General features: G+C 42.1%; 2 protein-coding genes across 5 annotated transcripts in view; one reads left to right on the forward strand and one right to left on the reverse strand.

Moving 5' to 3' along the window:
- usp13 (ubiquitin specific peptidase 13) overlaps window positions 1–19,781 on the forward strand; it is a 36,892-nt gene extending 17,111 nt beyond the window's left edge. For both annotated transcript variants that reach the window (XM_052074155.1, XM_052074156.1), the window contains exons 11-21: window positions 1,182–1,307; window positions 1,662–1,815; window positions 2,121–2,295; window positions 2,362–2,450; window positions 4,107–4,229; window positions 8,766–8,789; window positions 9,084–9,227; window positions 13,282–13,454; window positions 16,150–16,339; window positions 16,898–16,982; window positions 17,158–19,781. In XM_052074155.1, coding sequence (XP_051930115.1) covers window positions 1,182–1,307; window positions 1,662–1,815; window positions 2,121–2,295; window positions 2,362–2,450; window positions 4,107–4,229; window positions 8,766–8,789; window positions 9,084–9,227; window positions 13,282–13,454; window positions 16,150–16,339; window positions 16,898–16,982; window positions 17,158–17,254 — 1,380 coding nt within the window. In that variant the 3' untranslated portion in view covers window positions 17,255–19,781. The remainder of the gene's footprint in view (window positions 1–1,181; window positions 1,308–1,661; window positions 1,816–2,120; window positions 2,296–2,361; window positions 2,451–4,106; window positions 4,230–8,765; window positions 8,790–9,083; window positions 9,228–13,281; window positions 13,455–16,149; window positions 16,340–16,897; window positions 16,983–17,157) is intronic.
- A 1,245-nt stretch (window positions 19,782–21,026) lies between these two features.
- The window catches only part of pex5la (peroxisomal biogenesis factor 5-like a), a 78,431-nt gene continuing 72,433 nt past the window's right edge, over window positions 21,027–27,024 (reverse strand). For all 3 annotated transcript variants that reach the window (XM_052074166.1, XM_052074167.1, XM_052074165.1), the window contains one exon: window positions 21,027–25,979. In XM_052074166.1, the coding sequence (XP_051930126.1) occupies window positions 25,778–25,979 (202 nt within the window). In that variant the 3' untranslated portion in view covers window positions 21,027–25,777. The remainder of the gene's footprint in view (window positions 25,980–27,024) is intronic.

Here is a 27,024-nt window from a genome sequence, read left to right on the forward strand (position 1 = left end):
AATCGAACCCAGGTTAAGAACCTATGGTCTATAGCTATGAATGTGAAGTATACAGTGATCCCTTGCTACTTCATGGTTCACTTATCGCGGTTTCAGTGCATCGCAGATTTTTCAAAAGTATTCCCAAAAAAAAAAGTAATAAAAAATAGCAAGAATGCCGCAAAAGCTCCGCAAGAGGCAGCGAAACAAATGCGAGTCACATAGAGTAACATATACAGTGCACTTGTATATTTCATGTTTATGTTAACTGTATTTTGTTATTTATACACTCACCTAACCTAACTTGTACATCTTAATGAAATGTTAATTACCGGTACTACAAACATTTACTTCTACATACATGTACTGTATACCGTAACATTTGGCCTTATAAATATTATATATATGCATACACATGTACATATACCTGTACGGGGGTGGGGGGGGGGGGTACCTACTTCGTGGATTTTCCTCTGTCTGAGGTGGTCTCGGTCCCCATTAACCGCGATAAGTGAGGGATCACTGTATAGCACCTTGGCTGACGGCCAGTCAAGCGTGTACTGTGTACCTTGGCTTTATAAGTACACTGGAAAAGCTCTAATAGTTCACCCCAAAATGGCTTCCAATTGCATCACAGGATACACTCACAGTTTCATTTGGAACACTTACTAAGCATATGTTTAAAAATTCTACTACTCTACTTTAGGAGACTTCTGGAAATCATTACCTTCCCATAAACGTTCTTCTCGGCTGTCGGGATGTGAAAAGCCATTGAAGCATTTTGCAAGGCAGTGAGCTGGAAAGTGAATTTTCTTTAAGCCTCGTCAGCCTCAGTAATTGATGGTTCAAAGTGTGGGTCATCCACATATGATGTATAAGGTCGTGATGTATAGATCGCGCCTGGACACGTAATGACGGCTGGCTGAGACGGATGTCAGCTTTGGCCATTCAAATTTAAAATTCGGATTCATCTCTTTTGAACATCTTGCAGCAATCCCAAAATGAATTCTCTTCCATCTTAACATTAAGTTTTTAAAAGAGAGTAAGTGATTGTCCACTTCCGATTATCCCATTCTGCATCCAATATTTTATTCCCGGGCTACCTAGTTTGTGTTTGTGTATCGTAGTCGGTATGAATCACCCATTTTTGACGTGTGGCCTTGTTCATTCAATGTGGGCAATGCTGATTGTTTTTCTTCCAGCACCAACAAAAAGGCATCTCCCCCCGGATGCTGAAGGCTCTGGTCAGCCGGGGCCATCCGGAGTTTTCCTCCAACAGGCAACAAGATGCGCAAGAGTTCTTCCTTCATATGATCAATTTGGTGGAGGTGAGTTGGATTGAACATCATCATTCTACATATATACGGCAACCAGACACTTGATACAAAGAAATTATTTGTCAATAAAACATTGATTGATACTTTCTCGTCATCTTCCCTGTTGTCGATCAAGGACATTTTGTGAGATTCCCGTTGGTAACTACAATGATAATCGACCATATTTTACAATATACAATTATAATTATATAAGACAAAATTTACATCATGAGTTAGCAGAATGAAATCAATATTAGTCAATGGAACCGCTGGAAACTACTTTTAACATTAAAACGGACCTCCTCGATAATATTTCATCAGCCAATGTGACGGCGGTGAAGTTAATACGTTATCGATTGTACGCAGAGGAACAGTCCGAGCTCCGAGAATCCGAGCGACGCCTTCCGCTTCCTGGTGGAGGAGCGAGTGCAGTGCTGCCAGACACGCCGAGTTCGATACACTCAGCGGGTGGATTATTGCATTCAGCTGCCAGCCCCTTTCGAGGCGGCAACCAATCGAGGTAACACCGTCATCTTGTAGCCAGAGCCAGCACATACTGTACTGTGTTCAATTCTACATCCATAAAGGCCGGAATTACACATCTACATTGGTGCCTTGAGATACGACTTTTTTTTTTCTATGACCACTCAAAACATGCATATCATGCATACCACTATATGATAATTTACAATGAACTTGAGAACTAAACGGTAACTTGAAAGTAATGTACAACTTATTATTCGACCCAAACGGTCATATTGGAAAGAAACCGTGGTGCCTTCTGTATTTATAGTATTAGCCTACACTTTCTTTTTCTCCCACCAGAGGAGTTGTTGGCATACGACGCCAAGCGGAGGGAAGCCGAGGAAAACATGAGAGCTCCCCCTGAGCCGGTTCGGGCTCGCATCCCTTTCACGGCCTGCCTGCAGGCCTTCACTGAGCCCGAGAACGTGCCAGACTTCTGGAGTTCGGCGTTGCAGGCCAAGTCAGCCGGAGTCAAGTAAGCCACCTGCGTATTATATCCCCACTTTAATATGCTTTAATGTCTTGTCGCTTTTCTCTTCAGAACGTCCCGCTTTGCCTCGTTTCCGGAATACCTGGCAGTCCAAATCAAGAAATTCACATTTGGAGTTGACTGGGTGCCGAAGAAACTAGGTAACTGTTGCACGGTTTATCCGCTGTACTTCCTCTTATGTCCGCCAACTTCATTTGTGACCAGGACACGTTGGACTCGCACTGCCTTATTGTGAAGGATCTGACTTTCATGTGAGGATGAACTCTCACTGAAGTCTTTAGGACATTGTCTCAAAAAATGTACAAAAGCTATGTTTCATACAGTGTTTCCCAATTAATTCGCGCGTAAATTAGTGCGCTGCAAAAAATTCTCAGATTTGAATCAATTGGTCTGAAAAATGTTTATTTCCTACAAATTATCCGTCTTTGTTCAACTATGTATGCATCTATGCTCTGCCAGTGAGAGGCAGAACAATTGAACGCACCTCCACAAGATGGCAGAAATGTCATAGTTAACTTGTGTATTCCTTGTGACATCTTTGATGGTGTGCCATGAGATTTTCTCGAATGTAAAATGTCGCGCTTCATTTATTTTCCTCATTTTTACAATCAGTTGGATCAATGACACAACTGGTATTGCTTGTTTCTAATACTTATCCTAGTTCATAGCAGCCGTGTTACTCTTTAACCCTTTCAGGGACAGCCGTTACGCCAGTGGACAGCTTATCATGTTTTCAGGTTACAGGGTGCATCAAAAAGCTTTTTCTCATTAGGGTCACAGCCGGCAAGTGATCTGGACTCTATCACAGCTGACCTCGGGTACACCCTGCTCTGGTCGCCAGCCCATCACAAAGCGCACGTAGACAAACAGCCACTCACCCCTACGGACGATGTAGACTCTACCTTGTAGAGTCTTCAGTTCTTATAACATTTATGTTTTTGGAATGTCGGGGGTGGAAGTCGGACGACTCGAAGAAATGTCACACAAGCACGGGGAGAAGACGCAAACTCCCCACAGAAAGGCCATAGCCCGAATTCGATCGCGCAACCTCACACATGTGAGGTGGTCCTTCTTGTACTTGGCCACAGTGCTGCCACAACAAAATATAGAAAAGTCATATTTAAATGAATCTTTGTGGGATAAGCTAAGGTGCATGGTTTGATGGTATAGGCAGTTGTAAATGTGGAATGCATTAAAGGCAGAAGTCGTTGCTACCTCGTGTTGTCAATCAGGAGGACAGCTTCGTTTAAATCCAGCAGAGGGCAGCAGTGAGCTACGATTCTCAGGCACGGCTTCATAAGGCACGCATTCTGTGGAAATTAAGGGATTCTCAGCTATTTATGTTCTAATGTAAACTTTCAAATGTAGATAACATCAGAAAAAACAATCCGGTGAGTTTAGGGTTCGTACAACTACCATAAAGTTCTGGTCGTGGCTCTGGCATTCTTGTATGGAGTTAGCACGTTCTCCCTGTGCCTTTGCAGGTTTTCTTCAGGTAATCCGTCTTACTCCCACATTCCCCAAACACACATTCGGTTCACTGATGATTCTACATTTTCCATAAAAGTTGCTGGTATGCATGTAAGCAAATGCTAATTTGTCTACACACCACGTGTCCAGGGTGTACCCCACCTCACACCCCAAAGTCAACTACAACTAATGAGGAAAGCCACTCTACAAAACGAATGGATGGCTCACATTTAAAAAGGCCTTGCACTATATTTGACATCATCCACAACAAAGCTGTCTTTACATACTGTACCAGTATAAATGTTTCAACTGTGTTTTTTCTGTAGATTTGGGCATTGATGTTCCAGACTTCCTGGATCTGAGCCGTCTGAGGGCCACTGGGCTGCAGTCAGGTGAAGAGGAGCTGCCTGACCTTATGCCACCCATTGTGCTGCCCGAAGACACCAGGGGTATGCAAATGCACCTACATTAGCACTAACATGACAGGAAACATGGCTAGAAATGACACAAATAAACACACAAGCCAAGGTAACCTTATTGTCATCTTCAATGGCATCACAAAAGCTTTTTGGATTTGCGGCGAATCGCTTTTGGAAAAATTGTTGCTGGAGGGGTTGGAAAAATATGCTTATTATTATTTTAAATTGACGCTGCACAAACATCAATTCATTAGGATTCAGTGATCTGTTTGCTCCGTAACTCGTCCAAAATTGTTCATCATCATTTTCCAAATTAAAAGCAATCGTTTCATTTTGATTCAACACAAAAATAATCAGTCCACTTTCACAGAGGGCATAACGAGAATAATTGTTGTCATCGCTGTATTGTCAGATTTTGTGGGCGATGTAGTTGCACGCTGTCTGTCCAAATTGACGTTGCATGGTCCGCTTGCAAAGGCGCCCCCGGCGTTTTCCATAGCTTGTGAGTTTTGAAACAGTTTTGTTCCTCGAGTCAAAAAAAGTAAAAAAGTGCAGCTACATCTCTTGCACGACGGCCACACATGGTCAATGTTTTACAAACTGTAAAGGCACAATGTGTTCACGATGTTGACATTTTTTTTCTTGTTTAAATTTCCCTTAAAGTTAACATGGTTTCTTTCCACAATACCATAAAAGCGTGCCTAGCTTGCGAAATAGTGAGCCCAGTATTTCTACTTCATTTCATTGCCCTGATATTTCAAACCATTGAACAAATCATTCTTTCACAAAGCTGCCTTATAAACCTGTGCGTTATTTGTCACCCCAAACTCTCTCTCTCTCGAAACAGTGTTAGGAAGAACCAAATGTTCTTTTTCAGCACTTTTTCATCCCCTTTTGTATGATGACATTTGGCTGCTGCAAATGATCCACTGGCCCCATTGTCCTTAGGCTGGCACGAGCAGTGATTAATCACGTCGACCCTACTGTCTCTCCTGCTCCCAAAGACTCCCGCGCTTCATTGAGCACAAATGTTTGCATTCTAACCTGTTTCAAACACCTTTCTTCATGGTGATGGCCGCCTAAAACTAGGCTAGGAAAGGCACGGCGATTTTATTTAGATCGCATGTTTCATACAGAAGGCAACGAGCAGCAAGGTGAAGTCATTTGCTTTAGCTTGCCAAAAATAATAATACATTCCAACGATGATTAATATAGGAATGATTTTTTCACAATACAGAAGTTGGATGATCATATTTGTTAAAGAAGAAGGTAACATGAAGCATACATAAAATGAAGAAATGTATTACACGCATTACTACCACAAGAGTTCTGTGAAGAAATACCATCAATGGTTCACTTTCGTTCCTGAGAAAAAAAAAAGGAATTCAGGTATTTTTCCTGAAACTTGAGAATGTAATCGATTGCTCAATGTTCTCTAAAAACACACAGGATCATTTATTGGGACTGTCAATTTTTAAATTGGCTCTTTTGTTGCAAAAAATCGACACCGTAACCTAATGTTGTTAAAAAGCAGGTACGGTAATCCCTCGTTTATCGAGGTTAATGGGGACCAAAACCACCCGCGATAAATGAAAATCCGTGACGTAGTGACCCCCCGCTCCCTCCATATACAGTAACTACATATACATAATATTTATAAGGCCAAATTTAATGGTATACATGCATGTAGACGTACATTTTGAAGTACCGTAAATTACGGATTACAAGCCGCTACCTTTTTTCCACACTTTCAACACTGCTGCGTGTAATATGAAGCGGCTTTTAAATTTTTTTTTTCCATCGCGGGAAAAACATGTACCAATAAAATGAATGAGTAGTTCACTGAGCTCCAATGAGATTGTATGACTAATCACAACTTTCGCTCTTTTGCCGGCGCGGGGGAAAATGTGTTACCTTGCAACAGTCGACCAATAAAATGAATGAGTAGTACACAGGGGTCCAATGAAATTGTATGATTACCGGTAATCACAACTTCCTTATTTCAGTCTTTCTTCTAACCCTGATCAACATGGAGAGTACCAGGCGAAAAGCATATGATGTAGCTTTTAAACTAAAAGCGATCCCTCTGGCAGTTAAAGAGGGAAATCAAGCTGCTGCCCGTAATCTTGGCAAAGACGAGTTGATGGTGCGAAGGTGGATGCTCCGGCAAGAAGAACTGAGCCAGTGTAAAAAGACAACCAAAAAGACCCATGCACATTTGATTTGCCCCTCACTCGGACTGTAAATAAAAAAGGTGACTCCTCCGTCATACTGAAAACAAGCGGCCACGAGAGAACACATTTTACCTGTGTTTTGAGCCGCACAGCATCGGGCCTAAAGCTGCCACCGATGATCATTTTTAAGCGGCTGACTCTAGAAATAATTTCATACATCTTTTCCCATTTATATGATTTGCATTATTCTATTTAAAGCCTAGTGGGCTGCAGTATTTCTCCTCGTAATTACGCAAATGCGTATCAAGATCTCTCTTTGTCTGGCCTCTTATGATGTGTTTCGGCATAATTTCGTTGTGCAAATGCATTTATCATGCTCATAAAAATATGGAGATTATTTTAACCTTAAGAAATTGTTGCGTTTTTTTTCTGCGGGGGACCGCGTCCGCGGCCTCACCCGGAGGCGGAGGCCCTGAAGCAAACCCCCCCCCCCCCAACTCATTGGCCAGCAATTTATAATACGGTGAGGCGCATATAATTACAAAATTTATTTTTCTTGATAAATCTGTGCATGCGGCTCTTAATTAGTTGCGGTCTGTAGCCTGGAATTTACGGTAATTAACATGACTTAATGCTGTATTCTAATATATTTAAACATGTACTGTATAAGTTAGGTTAGTTTATGAATAACAAAATACAGTAAACATATTTTTAAAAAAAAGTTTTTTCCGCAAACGGTCCGTGAGAAGCTGCGAAAGTCAGCAAAAACAACAGCGAGTCACGTAGAGCAACATATACAGTACTGTACTGCATGTACAGTATATAACATTTAAATTTTTTTTTATTTTATATGAATATGTTTGAAAAAAATCCACGATGCACTGAACCTGCGACAAACGAACCGCGAAAAAGCGAGGGATCGCTTATGCCGTTGTGCACTGCATTAACAATGTGAATGTACAATTCATTTTAGCAAAGTGGGTCCTCAATTCTCAATAACTGCATAACATCATTGCTACTGACCGTAAGAGCAACAAAGTGTGAACAATTGGGTGTTAAGATTGCTAAACAAAAAGTACTTTAATCCAATTTAACACGAACCCGCACTAAGAACGTGTTAAATAGCCATAGTTTGGCGCGTCACTAAGTTTTGCCGGTGCGTCATTCGCCAGCAGCCGTGCCATCTGTCCATCGTTGTCAGTCCGTCATTATTTCAGGCCCGCCAAATGGGCCTTGGTCACTCCGTCATTGTTAACCGCACTTCTATCACTGATAAATTACATTTCGGCACTGCTACTTTAGGCCCGTCAGCTAATCCATCATTGTTGGTCTGTCATTGCTCAATTACAGTTAGTCTTTTTTTAACGTTTCTTTTAGCTTTATTAATCAAACAATTAGTTCGACACTACTGACGTAGGACTGTAAGATCTTCTTCATTCCCTTCTCCTTCATTTTCTTTTTCAGCTTCAATTATTTTCTTGTTCCTCTTTTCTTTTCGGCTTGTCCCATTAGGGGTCGCCACCGCATTTCATCTTTTTCCGTCGAAACCTATCTTCTGTATCCTCCTCACTAACACCAACTCACATTATGTTGTCACTCTCTGCACTACATCCATCAACCTTCACTTAGGCCTTCCGCTTTCTTGGCAGCTCCATCCTCATCAGCCCTATACGCTCACTATCTCTCCTCTGGACGTGTTCAAACCATCTAAGTCTGCTGTCTTTAACTTTTTCTCCCAAAAACGTATTTTTCAAATTTTTTTTTTTACTTTATATCGACAAACTATATAGAAGTCTAGTGCAAAGTGCAATCCAAATGTGCGCATGGTACGCATTTTTCATTTGGCATTTGACGGGCGCACATATAAATAAGTATTTGCTCTATCGTTGGAGTGAACACTGCCGAATTGATTCCAGGCCAATCGAATTGGCTCCCCTCGTTCCCTTTAAATTCAGTGCAGGTAAAAAGGGATGGCGGAGATCAAATGATTACCCAACACTCCTGTAGAGGTCGAAGTCGAACCCATTTTTCTGAGCTCATGTGTGGCATCTCACATGATGATGATGATGATGACGGTTTGAACACATTTGGTTGTTTGGCAAAGTTTTCCAGAATATTTAGGTTGAATTCTAGACGATACCTTTTGGGGCAAATTGACCTTTGGAGTTTCCATTGTATTGTCTTAAATCAAACCCAACATGAAATCCGAGCTTGGGGATATTCAGGGTAGCCGGTTAATTCAACTCTGATATTAGCAATGGAAGCTATGGAGCATTGTGTTCACGTTCATTTATTCCATCCATGTATATGTAATCACTTGATCCACAAAGGCATGCGAGTGCATACATATATGGAAGCGGTGTGTGATTCATCCCTTTCTCCTCTGTTCCAGATAACTCCATGAGCTCCTTAGATTGTGAGTATATTGCCAGCCTTCTCATTAACACGATGACACATTGAGCCAAAACACTGAGCGTGCGTGCCTGCGCAGGTGCACAACACTTTCTTGTTTGCGTACGCACTCCGTGATAGATTGTTGTGCGCTGAAGAAACATCCCCGGGGCTCATTGTCTTCCGGTCTCTTTGCTTAATGAGGCCCAAAGAGAGAGAGGGAGAGGCCGGTTGCTATGACGCCAGCACATGTGAATGAGCAACTGTGTGAGTGTGTGTGTTTTAAGTTATTGATGGCGCTCTCCGTTTTGTCCCTTAGCTCCGGAAATAGATGAGGCAGCAGTCATGCAGCTGGCAGAGATGGGCTTCCCGCTAGAGGCCTGCAGAAAGGCTGTCTACTACACTGGCAACATGGGCCCTGAAATGGCCTTCAACTGGATCATAGCCCACATGGAGGAGCCCGGTAAGCATCTTGTCGAACGCAAGGTCACAGCACTCAAATTGGTCAATATTTGCAAACAAAGAGAAAAGGCTTGAAGAAAGCAACGGTGGTCACACAATCTTCCTCAAATCCCCCAAAGAGCCATGAATGATGCATTTTTTAAAAAAATGACTCGAAATTGCAATTAATTTGCGCATTGCACATAATTTGTTGTCATTTGTTTTCAGGGCGGCTTTCTTATGCTTTATTAATTTCATTATTTTTTTAAATGCTTAGTTTTAATATATGTTATCTTTGTTTTATTTGTGTGTACTGTACTAATATATATTAAAAAAAAAAATCCTCATCTCACCCCTCGGGTGGTGTCCGTCCCTCATTCAGCTCGGGTCCTCTACCAGAGGCCAGGAAGCTTGAGGGTTCTGCGCAGTATCCTTGCTGTTCCCAGCACTGCACATTTCTGGACTGAGATGTCCGATGTTGTTCCCGGGATCTGTTGCAACCACTCATCTAGTTTGGGGGTCACTGCCCCGAGTGCTCCGACCACCACAGGCACGACTGTCACCTTTACCTTCCAGGCTCTCTCCAGCTCCTCTCTGAGCCCTTGGTATTTCTTGAGTTTCTCGTGTTCCTTCTTTCTGATGTTTCCATCACTTGGGACCGCTACATCCACCACAACGGCTTTCCTCTGCCCTTTATCTATGATCACGATATCTGGTTGGTTCGCCATTACCATCTTGTCAGTCTGGATCTGGAAGTCCCACAGGATCTTCGCTCTGTCATTCTCCACCACCTTCTGTGGTGTTTCCCATTTTGACCTTGGGGTTTCCAATCCATACTCCGCACAGATGTTTCGGTAGACTATGCCAGCCACCTGGTTATGGCGTTCCATGTAGGCTTTCCCTGCCAGCATCTTACACCCTGCAGTTATGTGTTGGATCGTCTCAGGTGCTTCTTTGCACAACCTACACCTTGGGTCTTGTCTGGTGTGGTATATCTGGGCCTCGATGGCTCTGGTGCTCAAGGCCTGCTCCTGAGCAGCCAGGATGAGTGCCTCTGTGCTGTCCTTCAGGCCAGCCCTCTCTAGCCACTGATAGGACTTCTTGAGATCAGCCACTTCAGTTATGGTCCGGTGGTACATCCCGTGTAGGGGCTTGTCCTCCCATGATGGTCCCTCTTCCAGCGCCTCATCTTCTGTTCCCCATTGTCTTAGACATTCTCTGAGTACGTCATCCGTTTGAGCCTTCTCCTTGATGTATTCATGGAGCTTGGATGTTTCATCCTGGACAGTGGCTCTCACACTCACTAGTCCCCGGCCTCCTTCCTTTCGGCTTGCGTACAGTCTCAGGGTGCTGGATTTGGGATGGAACCCTCCATGCATGGTTAGGAGCTTTCGGGTCTTAACGTCCGTGGTCTGAATCTCTTCCTTTGGCCACCTTATTATTCCTGCACGGTATCTGATCACTATACACACATATATGTATATATATATGATGCAAATATATATATAAATATATATATATATATATATATATATATATATATATATATATATATATATATATGGCGGCTTTATGTTTTATATTTTTCAATTCTTAGTTTTCTTATACTATATATATATATATATATACTTTTATATACTGTACGGTATATGGGAGGTGAGGTGGTGGGGGTGTCTCTCCACAATTCTGCCAAAGGTACTTGTGCAGTAACTGTCAGCTTTTCCACCTCCTCGAGGTTGCAGGCGTAAGCAAGTAACACACAGAGACAAGGCATGTTTATTGGTATGGGGCCTTTTAAACTCAAAGGTAATTCAAAGAGAGAGAGACGGGTCAAATCTTCGCTGGATCAGGACAGCTTTTGTGTACCCTGGTCGTTCATCAGGGTGTGTGTATCCGTGACAACACCATCAAGTCTGTCAGTCTTTTGCAGCCAAGGTGTTCCAGGGTGGCCCTTAACTTGTGCCACTTTTATTACCTTTGGTGCATGGTTAAAAAAGGCCCCAGGAGCGCACAGAAATTAGCGCTTTTAAGTTTCAAGGAGTGTGATGCAAAATTTGCTGCTTTAAGACTAAATCATATCATGTGGTCTACATGTTATTTGGTGAACATAAGTGGTCTAATATGTTATTTGGTGATAATTTGCAGGTTTATGATGTGGTGGACATTGGTGACACTTTCATTGCATCATCGTATGATTGAGAAATTAATTACGTTTATTGGAAAATCCCCTTATCAAAAGGGTTTTAAATATGACACAATGTCATTGGCTTCCAATTTCGGTATTTATAGATCATTTACCAAAAAAAAAACAACATCAGATGACACGTGACAGTTGGTCGAAAGAGAGCCATGGCCCAAACCTTTCAATTTGAGGTACTGTACGACTCAATGGAGGTTTGTTGAAAATAAATTTTGGACTTATGATATATTTCACTTACGAATTCCCAATGTCAGTTCTATCCAAAATGTAATAAGTTGATGAACAATCGACCTCGTACGTTGTCCATAAGTTTGAAGCTGTGGATTTTTGAGTCTTGTCAAACCAAATAAAGATTTTATTTCGGCCAAGAGGTGTGATATTGTCACACAATAATGACAAATTTACAAAGGCCTCGTCTACACTTTTGATACGGAACTTAATTTGCTTTTTGCTTTTCACAGGTGACCTGTCTCTTTGAGGCTTTTAACCAAAGAACTGGCTACAATATATACTGTCATCAATGCTGTGAGATATGCACTTCCAGGCAGAAGGGCTCCATTAGAAGTGGAGTGGAAACAAGCAGTTTAACAGCCATTGAACTCCTCTTGCAAACGTGCAAACGTGCCATTTATTTATTCACCTCTTTAGTTTTATGACGGCAAGACAACACATTGAGTGGCGATGGAAAAGACACAAAACAAGGAGATAAAGGCATTAGCGGGTAGATAAGGAGTTTGCATTTTTCTTTTATGGTGGGGAGATTAATAAAGGCTGTTTATGGCCATCCGTAATTACAGTCGCAGTGTCCTTGCTGAAGGGCCACTTCACTTTGATTTTAGTCTCCCAGAAGTACCCAAATGGCTTGTTTATTAATGAATAGTTCAGTTTCACGTTTGAAGATGCTTTATTTTTAAGTTCATTAATGTACATACTGTACTAAAGAGTATTGCCACGAGCATAGTTCACCTGCCACAGTCCTGCTATATCGACGTTTTTTTTTTGTGCCACACATTCACTTCTTTAATGCGGATATGCCCGCTATTTGGCGAATTTACAGTTTTTAGAGATTATTTTAAAATGGATTTTCACAGTACATGGTTGTACTGTGACCTACGAGTCCCAACTCTCAACTTGTGACTTACTTGAACCCATGTTATTTGTGTGGAGAGTGGAGTTTGCAATTGCTATTAAATTCAAAAGATTGCAGCAAATCACTTAAAATGGAATAGACCATAAAGAATCAACATCATGCATCTGGCATGCACACAATAATGAACCCATGTTACCAGAATTCACGAGTTACATTACTCAACACCAACAAAGCTTCTTTACGTCATCAAAAGTATTAGCTAGCATATAGCCTAACACTAACACAAAATGTAGACGCAAAAACACTATCGATGAATTAAACCTAACAGGACACTAAGATTGCAGCAAATGGATCATATCATTTCTACTACCTTTGCGTCGTGAGCCATCACTTGGTCTATATTTTATCACCTTTTTTTTTGCTTTATGCGGTCATCCAAAATTTGATTCACAAGCAAGTTGCAAGTTTTCTATTATGCTGCTGCTTGAATTAAGTACTCTGTGTGTGTCTGTGTGTGTGTGTGTGTGTGTGTGTGCGCGCGCGCGCGTGTGTGTGCGTATGTGCGTTCGCGCTTGCGCCAAGGGGATGGCTTGAGTTTAGTTGTTTATTGAATAGTATAGTAAAACCCTTGATTACAAAATGAGAGCGCAAGCAAGCAACTACGATAGGCCAAAACAAATCTCTCTCGATTTATGAATTAATTTATTTTAGGAACACAAAGGGGGTTAATGATATTGATCTGCCGCAAGTAATTGTGGTCAACAAATCACATCACCTTTTCTGCAGACTTTGCCGAGCCTCTCATGCTGCCGTCCATGTTGGGCCCGGGCAACTCCAGCATCGCAGACAGTCCCATGGGCGCCACCCCACTGGACAACTCACCCCCCGAGGAGAGCGTCGCCATCCTCACTTCAATGGGATTCCCTCGCACTCACATCATCCGGGCGCTCAAAGCCACGGTTGGTCAAGGGTCCACTCTCTGGTCACAACACAGACTGACAAATGTCAAAAGTATTAGACAATACTTTGATTGCCAAAGTATTGTCTAACATGAAAGTGATGCTCTTGCACCATCTTGTGACTTATTGGTGTGAAGGAGCAATGTTGAAGTAAACTGAGGAGCTTTGTCTAGTTTTTGCTGCCATCTTGTGGCATCTATGGAGGCACAGCAATTGCATACTCACTGCTGGGCTCATTTCCTATCCCACACAGATAGCCAGTTTGGAGTCAACACAGTGCAGCTCAACATCTGGCTAGCTGATGCCATTGCTAGTGATAGCTTTTGGCAGAATATCAAATTCATTTGAAATGGGGTTTGAAAATACCGTAATGGCCCGAATATAAGACAGTGTTTTTTGCATTGAAATAAGACTGAAAAAGTCGGGGTCGTCTTATATTCGGGGTCTAGACATTATACCCATCCACGATGCTAGATGGCGCCAGATATCAATGAAGCGAATGCTGAACTTGACTCCCCAGGCCAAAGTGAACCCCTGCCACGAAGAATAAAAATAAAAATTGCAGTAGCATGAACAAGAAAAATAAAAAATAGCGGTAAGAAGGAAAAGAGAAGAAAATAATAGAAGAGATAAGAGAAAATGGAGAAACGTAGGGACAATCTGGAGAAAAGTGGGTCGAAGATCGGCCAGGTTAACCGGCAGCTGAGGAGAAGTTATGTAATTTACATTTCAAAAACCAGAAGCCATTCATTTACGAATGTGATTGGACTTTAGATTTGAATGAGGCAAAATAATATGCTTTTTCTCTCTAATATATTGTTATAATCATTTGTTTCAGATGTACTGTAATTATTTTCTGTATAAAAAATAATTTGGTGTTCAAAAAGTCTTTTTTCAAACTTGAGTCTTGAAAAAGAGGGGGTCGTCTTATAATCAGGGCCGTTTTATATTCGGGCCAATACGGTACATTTTCCATCCATCCATCCAAATTCAACGCCGCTTATCCCAGCTGACTTCGGGCAGAAGGCAGACTACACCCCAAACCGGTCGCCAGTCAGTCGCGGGACACAAAAAGAAACAAACAATCATTCACATCCACACCGTCACTGAGTGGGAACCGATCCCACGCTGCCCACTCACAAGTCAGGCGAGTGTACTGCTACATCATCAGCGACTTTGAAAAGACAATGGCACGTGTTTTCAGAGGCTGCTGGTGAGCGGGCTAAACAAATAAGCTGATTTCAGCAGGACAAGAAATAGTGTGTCACCTTTAAGGGTTCGACTTTGGAGATTCCGCTTTAATAATTGCAGTGGGTCATTATTAAAGCATGGAAATAAAGCCAAAGCGTCCTTGTTTGTCATCTGGTGCTTGCAGTATGAGCGCACAAATAAACACATATTGCTTTTAATTAATGTGAAGCCGGACTGGGGCTCTCACCACCGAGGTTATTATTAGCTCAAAATAAGGAGGAGGTACGATTTATTTATTTATTTTTCCTTCCCCGCTTCAACCTCACTGACCCAACTAAAAGCCATATCACACTTCTCCCTCATGCACTATGTGGATGCACATTCTCCAGGAATCACGCGTCTATTTTGGATCCCCGAAAAACATTCTCGGAAGGTGTTTACGCGGCGAGTGACGTGTGCCACTGCAAAAATATTTTGGAAAAAAAATATTTTGTGATGCGATACCGAAGGGTGCACAATGGAAGGGAGAAACAAACACTTCAATCTGATTTATCTGCGTAATTGAATGAAATACAGTGGAAAAAATGATGAATAATGCCCGACAATGTTCATATTTATTATTGTGGTTAGTGTTTGGCATAGGTGTCAAACTCAGGTCCTGGAGGGCCGCTGTCCTGCATGCATCCAAGTCTCCCTGTTGCAACACACCTGATTTAAATGAACAGGTTCAATGTCAGGCTTGCGCAGAGCTTGCTGACGATCTGATCATTTGAATCAGGTGTGTTGCAACAGGGAGACTTTGAAAACATGCAGGGCAGCGGCCCTTCAGGACCTGAGTTTGACACCTATGGTGTTTGGATTGGTGAGAACACAAATATTATTGAGTTAAAATACTAGCATGGGGCGACCCGGTGTTCCAGTGGTTAGCGTGTCGACCTCACAGTGCAGAGGTCATGGGGTCAATCCCGGCCTTCCTGTGTGGAGTTTGCATATTCTTCCCGTGCCTGCGTGCATTTTCTCCGGGTACTCCGGTTTCCTCCCACATTCCCAAAAACACTCATGGCAGGCTGATTGAACACTCCAAATTGTCCCTAGGTGTGAGTGTGAGCGCGGATGGTTGCTCGTCTCTGTGTGCCCTGCGATTGGCTGGCAACCAGTTCAAGGTGTCCCCTGCCTACTGCTCGAAGATCCCTGGGATAGGCTCCAGCACCCCCCGCGACCCTTGTGAGGATAAAGCGGATTGGAAAATGAATGGACGGATGGATGGAATACTAGCATGATAGTCGAGCTGATTGATGATGCAACGAGTCTACCTCACCGTTCCGAGGTTCTGGGTTTGCATCTCGGCTACAGCTTTCCCGTGTGGCGTTTGCAACTTTTGTTTTGGATCCCATGATATTGTGCAAGGATACTTTGTGTTGTGACCATTCAGGCTACATAATTAATTCCATAAAATAAAAGTCATATATGGAGGCGCTGCATTTTTTGTGTTTTCATTTTGAAGAACAACAACCTTGAGAGAGCACTGGACTGGATCTTCACCCACCCAGAGGAGGAGGAGAGCGACCCCCTTTCCAACATGGCTGACACGGAGCCCAATGACAACGCTTTCTCCAACGGCAACTCGCACAGTGACTCCACATTGTCCCCAGACGAGGACACGTCGGGGCCGCGCGTCAAAGACGGACCGGGACGTGAGTCAATGACTTTCTTTTGTCTGCAGCTTTTCATTTTGTATGAATGCAAGGACGACTCTTTTTATTATTTGAAAAGAGAATCTCTGAGCATTACCAAGCTGTAGTGCACTCCAAAAGAACCAAGTCAATGGACCTTCACATTCATATTAAGTAACTTATACCAACTGAACTACTGGGAGTCGTAATGTGTGTCTATTTCATTTATTATATGTGTATAGAGGTTATGATCCATCCATCCATCATCAGACTCATCGTCATTGGAGTTACGGGTGCCACTTTTGCAAATATGTATGAATAAAATAAATAGACAATAAAATCCCAATATGTAATACTGCGTCCCAACAGTAAGTCTTAAAAGAATTAAGAGATTTTTTTTTGGGGGGGGGGGTGATACGAATAGATAAAAAGGGGAAGACTGCATACAAAACATTTTTTCATTCTCGTTGTTTGAGTCGAGGGCTTTGTAAAGTCAGTGTTATAGCTTAGAAATGATGTGCTCTATTCAAATGCATTGCTCGCCTTTATCGTAATCCGTGTCCACATTTCTTGTCTCAGGTTATGAGCTCTTCGCCATTATCAGTCACATGGGAGCATCCACAATGTCCGGACACTATGTTTGTCACATTAAAAAAGAAGGCAGGTGAGTTGACAAGACAATACAGTCTTTCAAATGTACTTATATTTATTCCTCGTTATTTTTCATTTTATTTTATAATCTTTATACCCGCCTCTCTCAGGGTACCACTGCATTTGGTTGTGTACTTGTATGCCAACGACAATGCGTATTATGATGACACGCGTCCGTCTTTCGATAGGTGGGTGATCTACAACGACCACAAAGTCTGTTTATCAGAGAGGCCTCCAAAAGACTTGGGCTACATCTACTTTTACCATCGACTGTCAAGTAGTTAAAGTTAGTACCCCACGCCCCTTCCCTACCCTCTTAACCCATGAACCACTGTCATCCACCTGGGAGAATGGCCCCCAACAGTTACCCACAGCCTCAGTGGTAACCGTGGAATCATCACCTCATACCATCTACGTGTGTTAACCACGAGGTCGGTGAGGAGCAACTCTGTTCACAAAGGGAAAGCGATGTGCTCTTTTTGTGTTTTTGTTTTGTTGAGTTGAATGTGCTTGTTGCCTGTCGTCCGTCCAGAGGGACTGTGTCATGTCTGCTGTGCTCTGCCCACAAAGTAATGCAACATCATGTCCCACTGGTATCTCTTAGATGCCTTCAGATGGCCTGCCTGTATTTTCCAAAAGGTACAGTACATTTTGTATATGTATTGTAATAAGACAAGGTACTACCAGTACATTAACGCCAACTTGCAATTAGCTCATTTCGTTTTATTTCTGATGTGAAGAAATCCCTCCCCCCATCCCCCCCAAATCTTTCAAAGTATTTTAACACTGGACAAATACTATTTTTTGGTGGCTTCATAACAGCTCAACCCTGATCCAATTTAATGTGCTAGTTTGTCACTCTTAAGAATAACAACTCAGTGCTGCAAGCATTGAAGTATTTTCCTTCACTGAAAGCACTTTTTACAACAATGGTATTTTGCACCCCACGCGCAAGCAGAGTCAAAACCAGCGACGCGGAAGTGAATGTAAATGTTTAAAATGTCAAGTCTACTACTACTGTTAGTCCGTGAGATAAACTCAATGTTATAAGTGATATTGAGGTCCTTGCTTCTACACTTTGGGTTTTTAAATACATATAAAGCCAACGCCTCTGCTGTGTAAAAAAGAAAAAAAAACATTTCTTCTACTCGCAACTAGTTTTGATTTGGTTCATCTATGCATATCATCATTGTTCGTGTGCAAAGCAGTATGCACGACAAGCAAACATGGATTGTGTAGACCTGCACTGAATGTATGAACTCCCAACAATAAGTCAAAATATATTTTTGTTTTAGTGCGCCCCATTTTAAGGCGGCTTGAGTATCCTCAAGTCATTGACAATCCCAACCCACCCAAAAAGGTCTGAAATTGCATATAGAAGCCAAAAAATGGCCGTGAAGCGTGACTCATGCCAAATGAAACTCCTCAACTAACTGCAACATACTTTACAAAGAGGCGAATTTGTGAATGCTGAACTGCGATTCCTCAAATAATGACCTTTGCTCCAAGTAGACGCCGTATCCCGGATTATCACCTGGTGCAACCATCTCAAGTAAAAAGAAAAAAAAAAAAAACCTCCACACTTCAAATAGACAATTCCTTTTATCCATTCAAGGGAAAAAACATATCACGAAGTAGCTGGAATTACCTTTATTATGACTAATACAGTACCAGCATGTGTCATCACAAGCCTGCAGAGCAGAAACGGCATCTTTAAAGCTGAACTTTAAAGAGAAAGCAAGTAGGCCAAGCGATTGGGGAGAATTTTACTCATCCCGCCTTTTTCCAAGTCATGGAATGGTGGTTCAAAGTCGCCTTTGGCATTCGTATTTAATAAATGCCATCAGAGATGGTCGCCATCTGCGTTAAAGGGAATGTCATACTACTGCGTGACAGTCAACTGTATGGCTGCGGAATGTTGTGTAGCCTTAAAATAAATTACCCTTCCACTGCTCTGCAGTTGAGTAAATATTTTGTGGTAAATACAGTACGTCATCTCATCCTTAAGGGGAGTTCTGCTGATTTTAGCCTGCGCTTATGATTCAAGACTTGAGAGATCGACACCCACATATCAGAACATTGGTTCGTATAGTTCCTCAGGTTTCTGACGTGTCTCCCCTTGAGGGCGAGTGTAATATTGTCAGTAGTGCTTCCCTTCAACAGCGCCGTCCGTGCCTACAACGTCCCCGAGCAAGTTTAAATGCAGTATATCGCGACGGAAGGCCCCCCTCATCTGTGTAATTCCCGGGGGCATTGAGGGAATGATCAAACATCTCTATGCAAGCCTCGGCCGGCTGTTGCCATCCACCGCGTCAAATGGATGGTTGTCATGTGATCAGCGGTCGCCCGGTGACGTCATCTCCACGGCGTCGACTGATGAATGTCTTCTAATCCCCTGTTGTCGTGTCATATTCTGTTAATCTCCAAGCACCGATCCTGTTCTCATGCGTGTATATTCCCGTCTGAGCTTTCCCTTCCAGCTGTTGTTCAAGATAGGCTTCGATTCGTCTCCACCGTCAGCATGTGCACTAAACGTTGACATTTGAGTTATTTGGATTGTAAGATCGTACTTGGCTGGGCTTTCTTTTCATGTAACTAAATGTGCAAGTGGTTCTTTGTTTCCTTTCTTTTGGGAAACAGATTTGTGCCCATTCTTTTAGGTTTGCTCAAGAGATTGGTTTATGTTGACTTTTGAAATGTATGCATTTATCAAGATGTGGCTTAGCCGTATGTGAATAGAGTCATGACAGGATGCTTAATGGCACCGTTTACTTGCCATGTTTGGGTAATTTAATAAACAACACTTTGTCCACTCTTGTTGTTTGTTTGCAGTTTGTTGAAAAGTTAGCAAAGATGCATTGCCATAATTAAGGCTGGATTTACGGTGTGGAAAAATCCGGATTCGAATCGGGCATTTGTAAATGCAAAGTTTAAGAGTTGTCTACAATTCTTATTCTTTGCTCTCATGGTTTTGCTGCCTGACCTTGACACTGGAGGTATAGTTTGTACACTACTCACAAGACGTATGTACCTAAAATGTACCAGCGGCTTTTGAATGCAAATGTTACCGTGTTATTTTCTGCACAAGTTGCTGAATGGCAAAGTTCACTAAAAGGCGTTTGAAGAAGCCTTTTTAAAAAAAATCACAATTTAAATTGAACGAGTCGACCTATTGCTCCAGATCTGACAAAAGGCTGTTTTGAATTTGCTTCGCTCCTTGTTCGAAAACAATAGGTTTTAGATTTATTTATATCAACTTGGATAACGGCACACCTAGTTTGCAAAATATGTCGCATTTCTTCAACAAGTACCCAACAAGTACCCAAGTTCCGACCCAAAAATGAAGCAGCCATCGTTCATCTACCCCCCCCCCCCCCCCCCCCCCGACCCCCCTCCACGGAAGGCACTTGCAATATATCCTTCAGGAACAATAGAAAGACAGACACGCATGGCCTTTGTATGTATAACAACTGTTTATTTTGAAAAGATTACTTTCATAATGTTCATTTTAAAGGTTCTAATGCGTTCATTGTGATTATACAGGGAGAGTAATATGCATTTTATAGTGTGGAACTAAATAGGGCCATGGATATAAAAGCGTCTCATTTCAACGTCCTCCCGTCATAATAACATTTGCTTCATCGATGTCGGATGTGTTGCTAAACAAACCTGCAAAATGCCTTTTGTGCACCGGAGTGAAGACAAAAGTAGGCTGCTGATAACTCTTTTCAACCTCAACCATTTATACCTTGGAACCAAAAATTTGAAGAGTACAAGTTAACATGTCATGAAAGTTGACTAGGCACATTTATAGATTGATAGTCATAAGGCAAGATAATGATTACTGAATAAAATCTAGCCGAAGATTTTAGAATTCAGTGACTATTTCATCACATGGAAAAATACGACAAAACAGATTTAGGAGCAGAATTTAGTGTGCTGGACTGTTGCTTTTCAAAGGTATCAAATGGCAATGAAAGGAAGACAGTATTTGGACTACACTGCAAAAGAACAAAAGTCCTCATCTTATACATTTGTTTCTATGACTTTTTCCCCACCCATGTAACAATGGTAAATTTTATTTCTCTTTAATTACATGATTTTTTTTCATTTTCAAATCCCTACTATTCTCTCTCTTACCATAGCAATGATATTCTCTTGAAATGATAGTTTCTTAATATCTCCTCAATGTTGTTCTCAAAGTTTTTTTTAAATTTACTTCCATTTTCTTCTGATTCCCACTTATATTCAGTATAATTTGTGTTTTCATGTAATTCAAACTTTCCCGCCAAATTTTACAAATTATTTTAAAAAAAATCCAAATAATTTAACTTTCATCGTTGTAATTAGATAGCTGTATACTTTGAACGTCAATTTCATATTCAGTTTGTCCCTGTCACACTTTCCATATTTTTAGATTGTCACACTTAAAATAAGATCCTGCCAGCTTTTACCGCCATATAATGTAAATAAGCAATAATGACTATCCTAATCTTTGTGACCCTAAATTATTGCGCTCATAAAATGTTAAGACTCCATGTGATTAATTAGTTGCTATGAAAGTGTTTTTAACTTATTCACTGATCCGTCAACCGCGATTAATTCCACCAAGGAAAAGACATTTGGGGAAATGTATCGCTCTTATGGTTGGGGTGATTCGAAAATGTTATCAGTAGTCAAGTCACATGGTCATTCGAAAATTCCCTCGCAATACAGTTGTGTTCTCGTAACGTACTTGAGAGCTTCAGAGTTAATGTGCCCCCCCCCCCCCATTCATTTCTCCCTTGCACAGCTGCTCATTCAAACAAAAGCAGTTGACATTATATAGATACATGTACTGTATATGCACTTTCTTGTCGAGGGTCCAGTTTTTAACCGCCAACATATGGCAATGAAATGTAATATATGTAAAGGTATTGGGACTAAAAGAAAGCAGTTCCCTGTTATCCATGCATACAAACTCGGTGTAAAGGATCTGGCATGCACTCAAGCTCGTTTTGTTTCTCAGGAGCATGCTCTACGATTGTTCACCTGAGAGGCTTTAACAAGTCGCTTCTACTGACAACTCAATGCAATACAGTATGCCCTCTAAGGTTTCTTGAAAATAAAATAATGTCTTCATTTTAAGTAAGAACAGCAAAGGCCTGCAAACCTTAATCAGAAAACTCGATTGGATTTTGTACATTTGGAAACCCTCGTCAACGATAGACAGTGATGTTTTCAAATGACTGCTGTGTTCGTGAGAAGAATGAGAAAGTTGAATGGAGGGTTGTATTGGTCCAACGGGGCTGGCCGTTGAGCGGGTACTTGGCAATGTCAGCATGTAGGACAATGTTGGTGAGGCCAATCGAGAAGGGAAACCAAAATCCCAAACTGATCTGCTGGACAGCTGTGACGCAGAGGCACCAACGACTCATCCAAAGCCATTCTGACATTTTTATGTCTCTGCATTTTAGTGTAACATTGAAATAACAAGGACAGAGGGCAGGGTTAAAACCAACCAAACAAACAAACAAACCAAAAAAAACAACATTATTTGGGGACCATCAACCTCTCTCTTGTGGTTTCCCCTGCCCATGACTTTTTGGTGACACAAAGTGTTTCCGCCCTGACTTGTCTTGGCCTGTAAAAGCTGGAGTTGCGTGCCCGGACTAGACGGGAGGTCCTCACACCACTGACCTAGTGGATGTTAACGCAATAGTAAATTCATAATTACAGTAGATATTTTTCTTAAAAAAACACCCCTGCAAATAGAAACAAATACTGTGAAAAACAAGCGGCACTTCAGCATGCCTTCTTGTGCTGCGCGCTGATGTATTCTTGCCCCGTTGCACAAAATAGCTTTATTCTACACCATTCATAAATTCAAAATGACACACGCCGGGACCGTCGTAAACTGAGGACTCTCCTGGATATTAATTACGCGAGCAACAGTATTAGAACACATCAGTGACCTCTGACGGAATGCGTGTCAATCAAGTATCGCGGTGATTCCCAACCACTTAGCCAGGGAGCCACATTAGTGTCCCGCAAGAAATGATCTTGTGTAAAAGAAGGGTCCAAAATGTATTATTTATTTACGACCAATAATGTCAATGGTTCATCTGTCTATGCCATTGATGTATGGGGGCAGGCAGAACTATTAAGTGGCAATGTATCAGCTTTGTGCTCAATTAAACAGGAGGTGATTTCTCACTAAATAAGTCAATTGAGACGCTTTATTGTGAGATTTTTGTTGACAGTATTGCGCGGTGGTCTTTTCAAGGGATTTTTGTCAAGTAAAATATGTGCCTTGGCTCAATAAAGACTGGGAAAGACTGAAATAAAGATTGGCAAAGAGCAAAGACAGGGTCGGCACATAGACAAGAACAAAATCCAAACAATTCCTTCTTAGACTTAACAGCTCCCGCTGTGTGTTTCATTTGTTCTTACAAATGTATACTTTGTGTTCCCATGCCTCCTCTTTTTTTCAATGTTTTTGGGTGTCTTCCCTGTATGTGCTCATTACTTAAGAAGCATCACCTGGTATCCTGCATGTCGCTCAGCCAATCGGCTTGCCCCCTTGTGTCTTCACCACCTGTCTCTCATTGCGTAATTAGTCACTGTCTACTTAGCCTCCTGTCTCGGTTTATTTTTGTGTGGTGCTTGTGCTTGTCTCCCGCGGGTCCTGTTTGGGTGGATTTTGATGACAGTTCTGTGTATTGATTTATTGTTTTTGGCCTGCAGTGGTTGGTTTTATGAAGAGTGTTTTTGAGGGCAAGTTTTCACTGAAATACCTGTTCTCATCTGCATCTGGTGGTTACACATTCCTTTTGTACAACTACCACGTTGAAATTACGGCGACAAGGGCAATCCAAATCCATACTTTCCTTTCTGTTCAGTTTGCAGCGGTTTTCTAAGCGGGGGTGGGCGGTGCCCGATGACATCAGTGGAGGCATAGCCGCACATGAAGCCAAACTAAACATTTTAAAATAAACTTTTTAGGTCTTGACTGTTTGCTCAACGTTGAGCAAAGAGGCCATTTAAATGCCGGTATCACTTTTTATTACCTCCAAAGTCTAATTAGTTGCATATTTCCCGTTGACTACTTGGGTGTTCTTTTTCAAAAAGTAGACTCCATCAAGTCAAACAGGATCTGCAGTGGAGCAGTGATATATTCTGATGTTTTAGGTGCAAAAGAGGACAACGATGACACAACCACATGGCACAGTGTGTGCCACAACAGGCTACAAAATGGCTTGTTTTGCGTTTATCTTCGGATTTGGGTTCGTGTCTCGTTATTGTCTCGCACGAGCCGTATGAGAGGGGAGATGGATGGTTGAGGCTGATAACATTCTTCTCATTTTTGTAAAGGTCCGCTGAACATAAAACATGACCTTTTGCATAGGATCATCTTCAACCTGGGAGGGACGTGGCCAGGCGCTGGGCTAAACGTAAAGTAAAGCAGATGAACTATTACACAGGTGTCATGCTCTGGTGTTTAAGGGCTGCAAGTTTCCCTCCTTCAAAACACCTGATTCAAATCATGAGCTCGTCAACATGTTCTGCAGGTGCCTGCTAACGATCCTAATCATTTGAATCAGGTGCGTTGGAAGAGGGGAACATCTAAAACGGGCATGACACTGGTCCTTGAGGATCGGAATGGATGTCGCTGACTTCACAGAGTGACTTTCGGACAATGGCCCAGCGGAGGACACTTGACATTGGATATTTGACTTTTCTGGATTCTTACAATTTTTTTTTTGGGACCAAACTTTCATTTCCTCCAAGCAGTACATTGTAGCTTGTTGTGTAAATGTTTACATTGTCATTGTGAAAGGTTATCGAGATACCACATTTTTCTCTATCCTTCTATGAGTGTACCAACCCAAAACTGAAGTGCACCGCTGGTGGAAACATTGGATGATGCCTGATGACGGACGCAGTCTGAAGGTTTCGAAGCGTAAACGCAGTATAGAGTAATGAAAGGTCTGTGTTTTTTTTTTAACCTCTAAATGTGATGCTCAACTGCAAAGTTCTTAGAACCATTACCGGAACGGGAAATGAACAAAAATTTTTTAAAGTAAAATTGAGACTCGGATGAGGAAAAGATTTCAAGTTCTTGCAGATGGCAGTTAAAAAAAGGTGAAACCAGTCTGGTAATATCATATATAGGATGCAATGGCTTAGTAATTTTGTGTTGCCATAAAAATAGTATCAATAAATCTTGTTGGCATGCTCTTGAGTAAGGCTTACACAACCTGGCTTGCACATTCCACTTGAATGGAGGAGGTCACCGGTTTGTCTCAAGTGCAAAAGGGAAACTTTTGAAAAGTCATGCGGGAGCGTTACTCCAAGCCGGGAAAATAAATATCAACTTCAGGTGATACGGTGCAGTTGTTTTCATTTGTTCACGGAAGTCTTTCTTTGTCGGGAAAGCTTTGTTGTCCCAAAACCACATCGGTTGTGTGCAAACAGCAAACTGTACACGGCGTTCTGTCCACTCGATCCCTCCCTGTTCTGCTCCGTTCCATTGAGTGAGCCCGTTTTTAATTGACATATTCTCTAAGGCATTGCTCGTACAATCTTCGCCCGTCCTTGTGCTCTTTGGGGGTACTTGCAAATTGCAGTGCAAAGCCGTCACTTGGAAGAACCTGTCCCCAGAACCGCTCCGAGTTAATTGGGGTGGACAACGTGCATTAAAAAGGAACGGAATAATCATCTCCCGCATTACATCCGATGCATTCTGAGGGTGTCCACTTTGGGCTTTGAGCTATTGGCTAGAAGAGAGAGGAGGAAATGCAATCGTCACTACCGTACTTATATTCCTCATATGTCTAAGTTGAAGGCTCTCATCAGAAGATCCAGGTCACCGATGTTTGCGGCCTGGAAGAGTTCAGGTTGATCCATCATGGACAAAGCTATCCTGAGAGCAGCCCAGATGTTTCCAGACATGACCTGGTGGGACTGCTGCCGACTCCGGCTTTTCCGCTGAAGGCTGAGAGCCGTCAGGAAGTTGCTGGCCGCCTCTCTGGGAAAACAAGTGCATTCACTCTGCTTTAATCGGGCTGCCTCATGGTCAAGTTTGATCCTCCAAGCGTGAGGATTAACAAGGGAAACCTCGAAGGGTGAACGCAAACCGGTCTCGAATGCCGCTTGACGTTGGGTTTGTTTGGATTTTGAAAGGGGTTGGTCGTAGGAAATGGTGAGAATAGAATTCACGACACCTCTACAAAGCATTTTTTTTCCCTGAGTCAATTTAAAGATTTAAAACTTTGTCTAGATACACTAAAGTCCTCCCAGATATTGTTCACTAATCTGTCATTGAGAACATTACCTTGGTTGAGATACACCCGTGTGCATTGACCCTAATGTCCACTACACTGTAACGGCCCAAACCACAACGTTGACATCAGCAAAACGGACAACCATACGGTGCCGTATAAAATGTCCATCATGAGACCTCGACAGCGAAAACCAGGATTTATCTTGTGAAGGAAAAACACATCCCCAAAGTGCCAGACGCCATCGAATGTGAGCAATTGCTCACTCGAGTCTGCTCTGACGACAATCTGCAGTCAGGTCGAGACCCCGATGAGCACGGCGAGAATGCAAATGAGCTTGCCTGAGATGGTTTCTGACAGTTTGGACAAAAGTTGTTTGGGTATGCAAACTGATTGCCGCAGCCGCTGTTAGACTGTTTCTTTGTCCCCGTTTCGCCCCAAATGGCATCATTCAACACTCCCGCCTCTGATCTTCATCGGAAACGCTTGCGAAACATCGGCTCACAACACGGCGTGTCAATTCTTCTCTGTTTTTGATCGATGGTGGGACAGAATCTTAATGTGTGTGCCAGTTTGTACGTATTGAGATTGTAGATTGATAGACCACACACAATCTAATCCACATTGTTCAACGTTCAATTTTCTAACTTCTCTGTGGGTTGTCATAAATTAAAAAAAAAAAAGACAATTTTTTTAGGGTTGCTGGTCTCAAGACAATCTTTGAAGTGAAGATGATGGATGTGGAGGTCTTAGACTGGTATGGTTAACTGTACAATCACATTCTCAAAACAC

This window comes from Hippocampus zosterae, chromosome 8, assembly GCF_025434085.1.
Source record: "Hippocampus zosterae strain Florida chromosome 8, ASM2543408v3, whole genome shotgun sequence".
NCBI lineage: Eukaryota > Metazoa > Chordata > Actinopteri > Syngnathiformes > Syngnathidae > Hippocampus > Hippocampus zosterae.